This window comes from Botrytis byssoidea (genome assembly GCF_014898295.1).
Source record: "Botrytis byssoidea strain MUCL 94 chromosome Unknown BBYS_002, whole genome shotgun sequence".
NCBI lineage: Eukaryota > Fungi > Ascomycota > Leotiomycetes > Helotiales > Sclerotiniaceae > Botrytis > Botrytis byssoidea.
In genome coordinates, this window is record NW_024065843.1 from 1022583 (window position 1) to 1035106 (window position 12524).

Consider the following 12524-nt stretch of genomic DNA (forward strand, 5'->3'; position numbering starts at 1 on the left):
CGCGGCGTCAAAAAGATTCAAAACTTTTCCTTCGCACCAGGAACAATGACCTAGGTTGGCAGTTCTGCATTGGACAGTAGATCATCAATATAATATTCCGGCTCTCTGGACTTCAGACCATCCCGCTGGCTCGAGCTCTCCACCGAAACTCCTGGTAGTGAGACTCTCCGTGAACCTCGCGGCACATTTTTTCCCTGGTCTGTGGGTTCGCGCTTCTGTCCTGACTTCAAAATGGCTCAGGGAGAGTTCGTGGGTGTTTTGTTCCCGATATTTTGTCATTAGAAACCAGAAATTAGAGATAGCGAAGCAAGAGGCCGAGACCGAACAAGATGCAAAAAATCGATTGGTTGCTATGGTTTTAGGTACTTTGCCCAAATTGGCTTTGCAAATTAACAGACCACAGGATGTGGAATTGAGATGAGCTGCGAGATGGATTAGCTATGGATATTAAGAACCCGGGCCTTTCTAGGTGCTCGCTGTGAAAGAAAACGTTGCAATCATCATTTCTGTAGCTCTCTCTCGTGTTTGGCATTTCATTGAAAAGGAGCGACTAACTTGGGGCCAGTAACTTAATCCATAACTCTATGAATAGATAGTCTCTTACTTGAGAATCATATATAACTCTTAGAATTCTTGCAATTTTCAGGTTGAACGATTGAAGCGGAAGGAGTAAAGTTGAGAGCTCCTCGAAAAGGGGCTGTCCACTGAACTGATACCCCTCATCTACTATCAACGACATTCCCTTCTACGCAATTGTAGATATTTCCATACCACTACAGCGCACCTTGGATATGAGACGAATCTGCTGGACATCTGTCCTCAGGAGAAATAGAAAAGAATTAAAAGGAAAGTAAATGATCAAAAATTCCGTATGCATCTTAATATGTGATGTCTACTGAGGTTCCCCGCGGGTGGAGGGATTGTTAGTGAAATAGTGAAGTTTATCGATCAAATACCTAGGTAGGTCCTGGTGGTTTTAAACTTGTAAGCACGGTATGAATTTATAAACAATAGTAATTTCTGTTTAGTCAAAGTAGAATGGGGCGTATAGCAATGGATGAATTTAGATATACACCTTAGTGGTGGGGGTAATATAGCCAAGCCACAACTCCCAGTCTAGCGACATCTCCAGATTCCATACAATGTGTCGGCCAGCTTTCAGCCACAACCTTGAGCAGCAACGGTGAAGTTGTCAAGATATCACCATGATTGGAAAATGCGAATACGTTCACTAACGCCCTTAATTCCTTGAACCATTGTCCCACGCTCGCGATAACACGCGAACTTAACCCACGATGTCGAATTTCCGGCGCGCCCCAGTTGGGGGTAACAATCGAAACAGCATCCTAAGTTCTTTGAGAGCTACCGAAATGGTTGGCAGCAATGGCAGCAAGGCTGTTCTGCCTGCTGAAATAATATCTACGATTCTTGACTACCTTCCGATTCCCGATCTCATGAGCTTTGCGCGCACATCGAAACGAATGCAAGAAATGGTATACGAGGATTCGCGATGGGTATCGAGACTGAAATCCATGGGTGTGTGGAACGAAGGAGAAGCGAGGAAAAGATTCGAAGAAATACTGAGGAAAAAGCGAGAGATGGTGAGAGTAAGGGCAGAAGAGGATTCTAAGAGAATTGGGATTGGTGTTGGTGTTGGTGGAGCTGGGGGAGGAAGTGGGAATGTTGCTGGAATGAGGAAAACTAGCACGACGTTATTCGATGCGGGAGAGGAAGAATTACGACAGCAGCGGAGATCGGCAGAATTTGCTTCGAAGAACATTAGAGGCCTTTCAGATGGATTTGAGACGTTGTCAATATCAGCGCAGGGTCATATGAGTCTACCACCCCCACCGCGAGCTCGAACGCCTATGCAAGATCCGGAAGCTTTGTTGAACGTATTTGCGGAAGCTAGATCCATACGTGGGTCTGCGAGGCACGAATATGGGAAAATATATGCAGCACTAGCACCTTTCTATTACGATTTGGCTAGATCTAGGAGTCATGTTGATCCGGTTTTATTTCGAGTTTACAGAACACCAGAACAACAGGCACAAATGCTGGCTCACCTACAAGTGTTCTCGCGGAGTGACTGGGCTCAAGGGTGGAGACAACGAGAGGAAAGGTTAATCACTATGACGGGCATATTTGAGACTGCAGTACTGCGAGAATTCGAGCAGGGCTATGAGGTGTGGGATATTGACGGTAGGATGCGGCGGTATGCTCATGTGTTGGGTGTACTAAATGGGGGGCATGCTGGTATAGAATTATTCGTCCAGAAACACCCAGTATTCTCCGACCGCGATATTCTTGGTAACTCGATGGATTGTATCAACCAAGCAGCTTCTGAAGGTATAGCGCTTGAGCCGTCAAGGGCATTTCTGGAAAAGCTGTCCAAGAAAGTGAATGAACAAGCAGATATAATCGACAGGGTCTTTCCTCCAGGGCAGGACGTTTTACAGATATTTTTGGATAAAATCGCAGAGGATATTCTTATGGAATACGTTACTCCTTTATTCGACGAATCCCATGAAAGAAGCATTGCATCTTATCTACAGGCGGTTTCTGGTATTTTTGAACAAAGTATGCAATTTGCATCTACACTCAGGTCCACCAGGAATTCAGGAAAAGACTTTTTCGATAAAGTTAAAGCTGTTATAGCGAGAGTATTTGAACCTCACGTAGATCTCTACCTGTCAGAAGAACTTGATCATTTTAAGAGACACGCCGAATCTGAAGTAGGAGAATGGGAGACGAAACTCTCGGCTCAAGATGCCTCAAAAGAATCATTCTTTATGGGCAATGTCAATCGCGTTGCAGATAAGAAGGATTTCATGAGTTCGTTCAAAAAAGTTGTTATGATGCCTGTCAATGTTTTACCTACAATGTCTCCGTTCGGTGCGACTAAGCCCGTAATAGCGCCTCAGGCAGGGAGCCGATCAAGCTTGCAGGTACTTAGTGCCAGCCAGTCACCAATACCTTCTCGATCACCCACTCCATCGTTACCACCAGGTGCAATATCAGTTCCACTACCGACCGAAGCACCAACAGATGAACTTGCAGCCAAAGCAGCTTTGATGGCCTCTAGGTTGGAAGGAATTCGATCACTCTTCAGTATTGAAGTGGCCCTGGACCTCACGCATTCTGCAAAAGCGAGTATTGAACGTGCAGCTCTTTTCGTCCGACTAGGAGGTCAAACGGGGGAAGAAGCTCGAGAACAGTGCGAGGCAATATTCGTAGTGTTATTGCAAATCCTTGGAACTAGACACGTCAAAACAGGGTTTGATAAAGCTGTGGATCATCTTTCCAAATACAATCCTCGTGAGATTAGCGAGCACCAACAGGGTGTTGTGGTGCCTCTAATGACATTCCTGGAGCTTGTCAATGTTGGAGACTTGATCTCTCAGATGATCGATGTCTTCTACGAACAGCAACTTGCAACGACTAAGCTTGCTGACCGGAATGATTTTCTTGATCCCGCCGTTAAAGCGAAGAAGAAATTCGAACAGATGCTGGATGAGAGAGTCGCAGCCGGCTTGAACAAAGGTATTGATGTCCTAATGGACGAAGTCGAATATATTTGCGGCACCACCCAGCTTCCCACTGACTACAATCCACCCGAATTCGATGCCACTGGTGCCAACTCAGACATTGATATCGGACCAACTTCCACCGCCGTGCAAGTCGTCGCTCTCGTGGAATCCCATACCAAAATGCTCACTGGAAGTACCGACAAAACAATGCTCGACGTCTTCAATCAAGAAGTAGGACTCCGTCTCTTCACCGCCGTCTGCAAACATCTCAAACGACAGCGCATCTCCACTTCCGGAGCCATCAAACTCATCTCCGATATGAATATCTACTTCGTATACATCAAGACTCTAAGGAATGCAGACCTGCTGCAGTATTTCAAGGCGTTGAGGGAGTTGAGTCAGATTTATTTAATCAGTCCAAATCACGCCAAGGAAATGGCGACAGTTATTGCTGATGGTGATAGATTCGGGGGTATCTTTAGAGCGGAGGAGGTCTATGAGTTTGCGGAGAGGAGGGCCGATTGGTATACGGTCAAGAAAGATGTTGAGAGGGCCATGTATGGAATTGGATGTGGAGTCATGTGAGATATAGAGTTGCGGGCAAACAAAATATTAGCACGGCGTACATAGAGACCTTATGAGATATGAATGACTGTGTCTCTCTGAGACTAATGAATATGATGGAATAAATTTCATTGTTATTATAATGACTATAAAGTTTCCACTCTTGTGCTTTTCCAGTAGATTCAGTACTTTTTGTAGCTGGTTCTGGGAGAAGAACAAATGCAGCATCAAATGCGACTTCTTTGTACTCAGATCCATTACCACCAGCGAGAGCAAGAGGTGCATGTCTGTTCTCTATTGAAGTCTAATCTTTCGATAGAAGCTTCACGACCAGGCTCTCTTGCCTTCTTGTCTGCAATTTCCTCTTTCCAATTATCCTTGACGCCTCCTCCTTGACGCCAGATGACAATATACGCCGCATAATGTTCGGTGACCCAAAATCTTTACCTCATAGAAGAAAAATCCAACTTCCTCGCTACCTTACTCGTCCGATCATCATCGACTAGTCCTAGTCTCCTCTTTAAATCCTCTCCCATCTTTTCCTCGCCACCTCTCTTCTTTGGAAGATCTTGATTTTTTGTAGGTTTAGGATCTGATGCCCACCAAGAATGTTCTAAAACCTGCCTCGCCGTGATTCTTTTACTGGGATCCAGTATCAACATGTTCATCAACAAATCTACTCCCTCCGGCCCAGCTGTTCCAAACATGCCCAAGTAGTTTTCTCGTGGAACTACTGGGTTTGGTGGGTCGGGTACTGTGTATTCTGGTAATTTGGTGACTCCCGGCCAATTATCTTCAGTTGGTGTGCCGATAGCTTGACAGATCAAAGAAACTTGATGAACCTCAGTTTCACCACCTAGAAATGGGATTCTTAAAAGCATTTCGGCAAATACAAGTCCCACAGACCAGATATCCACAGCGCCAGAATAATGCCTGGCGCCGAACAACAGCTCAGGTGGTCGATACCAACGTGTGATAACATTTGATGTCATGGTTCGCTGGGGGTCTGCGAAGTTTCTCGCCAAACCGAAATCTGCAAGTTTGACCTCTCCGTCTGCGGCAATTAACAGATTGTTTGGTTTGATATCGCGGTGGAGAACGAAGTTTTCGTGACAAAACCAGATGGCTCGACTGAGCATTCCCATCCAAGCTTTTATGTCGGCCGCACCGTAGCGTACGCCATCAACGTCTTTAATCAGCATTTCGAGATCTCCGAGAGGTAGAAATTCGAGTACGAGGTTCAGGTTTTGGTCTTTAGAAGAGAATACTGAGAGGAGAGATATTACGTTAGGGTGGGAGATTTCTTGAAGGTGCTTCAATTCGCGGATGGCATCGGGCGCCATTCCTTCTGTGTATTCTTTTTGTATTTTAATCTTCTTGATAGCGACAAGAACCTTGGGATCGGTCCTCAGGTGGCCCAGATAAACGTTGGCATATGTTCCCTCTCCGAGCTTCTTGCCTAAGACGATCAGTGGTTAGCTATGTTACGAGTCAACAATGTCATGCCATGAAATAGATACCTTTGACGTATTTAGATCTCTCATTTTCGTTCATCTGCTCTGCTAAATCATAAGTTGTGCCGGCACTTGCAGCTGGACCATCAGAAGGTGTCCCATTACCACTGGGAACGGCGCTTGAGAGCTTCGATCTGCTTGCACTTCTCTCGCCAGAGCCCGCTGATGGGACAATGAGAGGTGAAACTGCCATATTGAATCGCGGCGGAAATTGGCGATCCTAGCGCAGCATGTTCAGAGTCTTAGAATTGTGTTGTTTTGTTTTATAGACGGTTTATTGGGTATTAAGCTTAGATTGAAGCATAAGGCTTTGATGCACATTTCGGGGCTGACAAGGCTGAGATCTTGAAGTCCTAGCGCCAATTGATTAATCATCAGCTTTTCTCATAAAGATGGCATCCAGTGATCTTTTTGTCATTGTGATGCGAGCTGTTTATCTACCAATTGTAAAAAGCTTCATCTTGATTGTGCTTTTCCATATAAGTTTATGTGTGTTATGTAATTATCAGTTTCATTTTCTCACTCGCTGGTCTATTGGCCCGTGAAGGCAAGAGCCAATGGGCTACGATTTCGAGCCTTCTAAGATTGTCTCCCAAGTGGAATCTATTGCTCTTTCTATGTTGAACGTTCTTTCTCCTTCAAGGGACTATAAGTAAAATGTCTTCTCACTGAAAGAAGTCATCATTACGACTCATTATTGCTACCCAAACCCACATACACTCACTCTAGTTGGCGGTTGCGTGAAGTCGATTGGTTTGATTTCTTTCTTAGTTCATGAATACCTCTTGCACGTCTGCTCAAGGCATCGATAATTCTAAATATTATACTCATCTCGCCCATCATGTGGCAGGTATTTTCATATTGGGTTTGCTTTCATATCAGAACTTGCTCTTCGCTTGATGTCTGACAACAGCTAGATGATTCCAACGGCCTCAGCTATCATCTGGTTTACTACACTCAATGCCCTGCTCGGAGCCTTTATCGTCTTTCCCCCTCACGATCCTCTTAACTCTACTTTACCAGCCCGACCACCTTATCCATCAATGTCTTCCCAATTTCATTCAGTGCCATACGTATCAGACATCGGAGCTACCAAAGAAATGCAGCCAATATTTGTCATAGGTTGTGTCCTGACCACTTTCTTGCTCGCAGGATGTTTTGTTGCAGAACGCGCACTTCGTCATAAAGGTCGTCTTGCGAGGAATACAGATAATACAGAGAGAGTAGTGGCTTATCTGAGCATTGTGTCGGCTGTGGTTGGATCCATGGGCTTGACCTTTCTGAGCATATTCGATGTTTTCAGGTATAGGACTATACACAACACAATGGTGGGGTTATTCATTTCTGGATATGCTATTAGTGCGTTTTTCCAATTTTTGGAACATTATCGTATGGGATGTAGTATGTCTCTTCTTTCTCTATCTCAATCATACATAATCTGACATTAATCAGAATATCGAAACACGCATGCGAACCTGATGGTTTCAGCTTACACGAAACTCGTTTTTATAGCTCTGGAAGGTATTCTCGGTATAGCATACTGGTATGTCGTTATAGCAAAGAACTGGGATGCGGGTGCTGCTATCGAATGGGCCGTGTCCTACGTCTTCTGTTTTTACATCCTTTCGTATCTTTTTGATTTCCTCCCGGCATTGACTACGAAAGAGAAGGACTGTAGATTTGGGGTCTATACCGAAGAATGTATGGTTCAGGTTAATGGTCGCAGGAAGCAAGCTGTTGTACAGGAGTTCAGGGGAGTTGCACCAGGATGAGAAGAAGTTGAAGACTTGAATTGTACATATTATTCTAGCAATTAGAATCGACCATGACCCCGTCAAGGAAACAGACAAAGACTCAAAAAAAGTCAAGCTGGCCGTTACCAAATGCAAGTATTCAACCCATATATCCATTGACATCCGATACTACCACACATTCTCTCAGCCAAAAAGGCAACTCTCAAGCAAACATATTATCATCTTCTAAGCCCACATGTGTAACAATTATCTCGCCTTCTGGCTCTCCTTTATCGTCGCATTGTAGCTCGCTGGCTTGTTCTTCCTAACAGTCATCTTCGACGTCTGAAATCTCACAAAGCAACCTGCTACCACTTGCTCTTTAGTTTTATCTGTGTCCACCAAGCCTGTTTCGATCAACTCCCTTACGAACATTTCAACATCCTCAAATTCATTCCAATCATTCAGAAACCTGTCCGGCATTCCTGTGTTATTGAACAAAGCTATCAAGCCCGCGTTAACTGTATTAGCAGCCGCCAATATAGTTATCGCAAGTCCATGTTTTGCGGCAGAGGAAGATCCGAGAGCAGTCAATACAGCACCAAAAAGGAGTTGAAGGATTAATGCAAGACTGTAAAAAGTACTGGAGAGATAATACGCTAGTTGACTCTTCTGGCGTGTTTGCACAATATCTTTATAAAGGCCATTAGGCAAGTGCCGATGTGAGAAGAGAGGAGAACCAGAAGCTATTTCAACTGGCTGTGATGGGTTGTCTATGCGCGTCGCGCCGATGGATCGTAAGACGCCTATGTATTCGGCCTCGGAGAGGGTACAAAGGGGTGGGAGCACATATTGTGTTTCTATCTGGCCGAGAGCATCGACATCTTGTGGTGTAGGTGTTGGACTTCGCGAAGTTGTTGAGTCAAGGTTAAGTTTGTCCGCTGGGATAGTGGAAGTCATGGCTGAAGCCCTATGGATGGAGTGTATATTGATAGGAGTTTTGAGTGGATTGAAGCAAGAATCAATCAAAAGATTGCTAATATATGACACTGATTACGACTGACCAGGCTAGGTACGAGATCATGAGAAGACGTGGAAATTAGATCCAAACTATATCGCACGAGAATTGATACAGAACGAGACAAGGAACGAATCCTTCTGGGTATCTTTCTACCTTTATACTTCTCGGTGGGAGCTTTCTGCCCCAACTTACGCAAAACGTTCCATGTGCCATTCCCTCAGTACGTGAGTGCAACTCAACTTAGTCTTTCCTCGATACCAAAATTCTCGCAATCCAACACACCTTGTCAGCGATTCCTAAGTCGAGCCAGGCTGTGTGTAGGCGTTAAGTGAGTGAGGCTCCTTTTCTCGCCCAGTTTGTAAATGGATGAGTCAAGGATGGTATGACAAAAACGTAAAATACATGCGTGAACTTGACACGCCACCTTTGTGCACTGAATTTAGCCTTATAGACATCAAAGAACGTTTTGACAAGACTATTATCCCGGTATCATATCCTCGAAACTAAACATGGTACTTCTCTCTGGCTTTCAGGAGATTGTTCGAATACCGAAGAACATAGATTGACTCGAGCAACTTTTACTATTGAGCTAAATCGGGATGAGATGAGATCATCCAGTATACATGGATGTGTGTAATTGAGTGAGATATGTAGGTACATTGATCTCACCCTGACTGGCAGCCCTAGTAATCGAACAAGCATCCGCAGACTCAGAACTCCACGAGTTCGTAATAAGCCTTTGCTATAAACACTTTCTATAATCAGCCTATGATAACCGGTACAACAACTACTTGTCAAATCTTCGCAAATGATAGCATGAGTGGCTGTGTCTTACTGCTCTTTGTAGCACCAATCGGTGAGAGAATCGAATAATTACTTGCATCTGAAACAAAAGGGGAAGGCAGCCCTATCGCTTATTTCTTCAGAGAGGTGGGGACAACGGTCTTATTGGTTATGCTACGTATCGGTGGCTTATTGTCAGAAATCTTACTCTATCAATCCCTTGTGAACCCCTAAAATCATGTACTTTTTCTACGTCAAGTTTCATACACAATATGACTAAGGGGTAAGAAAAAAGTTGGGCTTATGGAAATTGGTCATCTGGAAAGCTTGAAGTGGAAAGGAGTAGTGGCGGGCCTTAGAAATTGTTCCTAATTCTATTCCGTACATTCGATCAAGGCGTAGGTGATACAAGACATGGGGTGACACGTTTTGGACTTTTTAGTTCAGCCTTGGTAACGGTTGCGGCGGAGTACGGGATATTGCTTGGGGGTACGAAATGGATTCCAACTACGGTTGACATGGTCTCTCCTTTCTACTTAATGAGTTGATGTTTTTTGACTTCGTGTTGGTCTTCTGGTGACAATTCAGAAATTATCTTTTTTGGGGGGGACATAAGCCGGGGCAAAATATATACAGCAATTACTTGTGCTCATGGCCACTCAGGTGACTCAACTCGACACTAATGTCGAAAGTGCTTGAATCTGGATCGAAGCAGTTGGAAGTTCAAGGTCATTTCAATCATCTTCCGTGCTTGATCATGAAATGATAACTTCGAGATGATAGCTCAAAAGAGGTGTGTGAAATACGAATACTGCCAGTGATTATGTCCCGTTTCAATGCTTTCGCTATTGCTCTGATGTTCAAATAGGGACTTCATATCGCTTTATCAATCGCGTTCATGAATTGGGTGCGAGCGCCACAGAAAAATTGCATAGAGTCACTAACCTCACTGTCTAGTTCGCACCGTCGTTCGCAAGAATGCATGGAAGTCAGAGACGAGAAAATTATCAAATGATAATATCCAACATACCGCGAAATAGTTCACAATCTGGGTACGAAGCTTAATATCTTTCTGTTAACTTAAGATACACGTTTCATATACTGTAGCTAGCAATGATTTCAAGACCAGAGACTCATCAAAATCCCTCACTTAGAGCCCATTTTTCTTCAGAAACTCTACAATAACCTGGTAGCCGCCCGTTGCATTATACTGTTATCAGGCAAAATGTCAGTTGAAATCAATCAAAACAAACCCAACACCTTAATAATGAGAAATTCCAGAGCCAATAAATCAACTACACAATGGATTTATAGGAGAGATGGGAACTTACAGCTAAATTCAAACTGTGAGCTGCACCTGGCTGAACATGACTCTGAAATCCTTTGGAGTTAGGAAATGCTTCTCTCGCTGATGGCCCCAAAATGCCTTGGCAGTTGCCACCGCAGTTTATATAATCGTATTCGCCGCTTTGTGTTGAAAAAAATTAGTCTATAGCCTTGAAGTATAAAAAGATTCGTTTAGGGGATGATAACATAATAAAATACATACGCCATAACCAACACCGGGCTCTTAAAAGCTTTCGCATTCAGATCGACCAGAGGCGCTGTCGCGCTTTCCATTATAGCCTGTGGATATCGATGCTCTGTGCTGTATGAATCCGTAAGATTTGTATCATAGTATCCTTTTCTATAGAGCCTGTATTAAATTCTCGTAAGCATTTTCTCGATCTTAGCCCTCTCAACTGTTTCTAACAGACGAAAATAACAACAGATTTATGAAAAATCGTCTTTCTTACAATTTCCAAATAACAAACTTATCATCCTGATCCAAATACCCCGAATGATATCCTAAATCCTCCCATTTCGGATCCACAGTACTGGCAATATTTCCATTCCAGCTCGACAAGAGAGAGCCAATGGAGCTGGTAACACTGGCTTTGTAGCCAACTCCAGTCAGGATTACCGCATCGACCAGAGAAGCATTCTTGGCTATCACTGCATTTGTAATGTGGGAACCTACATTGAATCCTATAGGGACAATTTTCTTGGGCACAGTGTGTTCGACCGATTTTGGAAAAAGCGAGTTTTCGCGGATTTTGGTGAGGATTTTCTCGAGCATGGCAACGTGCATGGGAAGTTGGAGAGTGTAGCCGCTTATTCTGTGATGCTGTTAGTATTATCAAGAAAGTTTAGTGTTTGATTGATTGCATGATCCTCGTGGGGGGGGATATCGCTTGAGGGAAGGAAAAGCGTGTACACGTACACTTGAGAACGACCTGCCCCTAGAAGATCATAGGACAGAAATGAATATCCCTTCCCTACTACGTAGTTTGCGAAATTGTATTTTTCGGGTTGGTATTGTATATCCCAATAGCTAATCAAGTCAATAAATACTCACAAATAATACTTCGTTGCTTCACACCCAATGAAGCAAGCTTACGTTCTATCAGAATCCAATCCATGCGTAGCAACTAATAGAGTAGTTGCATTCGCCGGCTCGCAATATGTTCCCGAGAGACGGAAAGTTCCATTTCCGGGAACACTGCCTGAGATGGGATGGAAAGTCTTGTCGGCGTCGCGCCGATTGATGTCCTGGATATATGTAGCTACGTCGTAATTGTCATTGAAAGGGGGATAGCCGAATTGGTATTGGATGTAGTCGATGTACACTAGGAATCTGAAATCGGTGCATATAGTTTCGGCGTGAGATATCTGGGTATGAATAATGAGGAGTACGATGGAGAAAAGTATCGAATGCATAATGGACTAAGGTGAGTAGTTTTGCGGGTGCTGTATGACGAGAAAGTGATTTTCTCGTGCCTTCTATGGAAGTAGAATGTTCTTGAGATTCCTCCCTTCAGGCAGACTCTGGTGTGTAGAAAACCAGAGAAAAAAGAAAGGACTGATATTGATGACAATTTAACTCTAGAGAAATTCAATTAATATATACATGTTCATGACTTTGAGCTTCATCCAAGAAAATGTCTGAATGTTTCCTCCACACAAAGACACAATTCGTGGCTCAGATGATCAATCAGCCCATAAGCAGAAGTGGATGAAATTCAGTACCTGCCGTCTCGGGAGCAGTAAGCAGCCATCAGAACTGTCATTCCAGCGGGGAAAACTTTCTGGAAATGGCTAAGGTTCATGAATTGCCTCGTATGGAAAAAGTCGATGTCACTGAAGAAACGGATGCCTGGCCTTGGAAATTATTATCCAGTATTGAAATTCTTCTTGGCATGCAACGGGATATCCTTCCAGAATAGCCACGTCAAAAACCGAGCTGAAAGTAATTGACAACGTTATATTTGACAAATCAATAGCATAAATACAATGCATAAGTATGTTTAATAGCGTTATAATTAAATTTCATTAACGA

General features: G+C 43.7%; 5 protein-coding genes across 5 annotated transcripts; 2 read left to right on the plus strand and 3 right to left on the minus strand.

Annotated features, from left to right (window-relative positions):
- Nucleotides 1-1295: 1295 nt before the first annotated feature.
- EAE97_001090 (uncharacterized protein) lies at nt 1296-4115 on the plus strand (the record flags this gene model as incomplete). The annotated part of the gene is made up of 1 exon (XM_038871600.1): nt 1296-4115. The coding sequence occupies one exon, from the start codon at nt 1296-1298 to the stop codon at nt 4113-4115; it is 2820 nt and encodes a 939-aa protein (XP_038737501.1).
- Nucleotides 4116-4537: 422 nt separating this feature from the next.
- Nucleotides 4538-5801, minus strand: EAE97_001091 (uncharacterized protein; the record flags this gene model as incomplete). Its single annotated transcript, XM_038871601.1, has 2 exons — nt 4538-5553; nt 5615-5801. The coding sequence occupies 2 exons, from the start codon at nt 5799-5801 to the stop codon at nt 4538-4540; spliced, it is 1203 nt and encodes a 400-aa protein (XP_038737502.1).
- A 648-nt stretch (nt 5802-6449) lies between these two features.
- EAE97_001092 (uncharacterized protein) lies at nt 6450-7380 on the plus strand (the record flags this gene model as incomplete). The annotated part of the gene is made up of 3 exons (XM_038871602.1): nt 6450-6473; nt 6526-7009; nt 7061-7380. 3 exons carry the CDS (start codon nt 6450-6452, stop codon nt 7378-7380), a joined length of 828 nt encoding a protein of 275 aa, XP_038737503.1.
- A 228-nt stretch (nt 7381-7608) lies between these two features.
- Nucleotides 7609-8301, minus strand: EAE97_001093 (uncharacterized protein; the record flags this gene model as incomplete). The annotated part of the gene is made up of 1 exon (XM_038871603.1): nt 7609-8301. The coding sequence occupies one exon, from the start codon at nt 8299-8301 to the stop codon at nt 7609-7611; it is 693 nt and encodes a 230-aa protein (XP_038737504.1).
- Nucleotides 8302-10199: 1898 nt separating this feature from the next.
- Nucleotides 10200-12069, minus strand: EAE97_001094 (uncharacterized protein). Its single transcript, XM_038871604.1, has 6 exons — nt 11586-12069; nt 11409-11519; nt 10942-11304; nt 10695-10841; nt 10477-10612; nt 10200-10355 (listed from the first exon to the last, which is right to left on the minus strand). The coding sequence occupies exons 1-6, from the start codon at nt 11903-11905 to the stop codon at nt 10296-10298; spliced, it is 1137 nt and encodes a 378-aa protein (XP_038737505.1). The 5' UTR covers nt 11906-12069; the 3' UTR covers nt 10200-10295.
- Between the last annotated feature and the right edge of the window lie 455 nt (nt 12070-12524).

Bases quoted from the DNA above. Each gene is read 5' to 3' on its own strand.
- EAE97_001094 (XM_038871604.1), bottom strand. From the start codon at position 11,905: ATGCATTCGATACTTTTCTCCATCGTACTCCTCATTATTCATACCCAG. The intron at 11,305-11,408 runs GTACGTGTACAC...ACAGCATCACAG, and splicing joins GGGGCAGGTCGTTCTCAAGT to AATAAGCGGCTACACTCTCC. The intron at 10,613-10,694 runs GTATGTATTTTA...TTCAACACAAAG, and splicing joins AGCCCGGTGTTGGTTATGGC to CGGCGAATACGATTATATAA.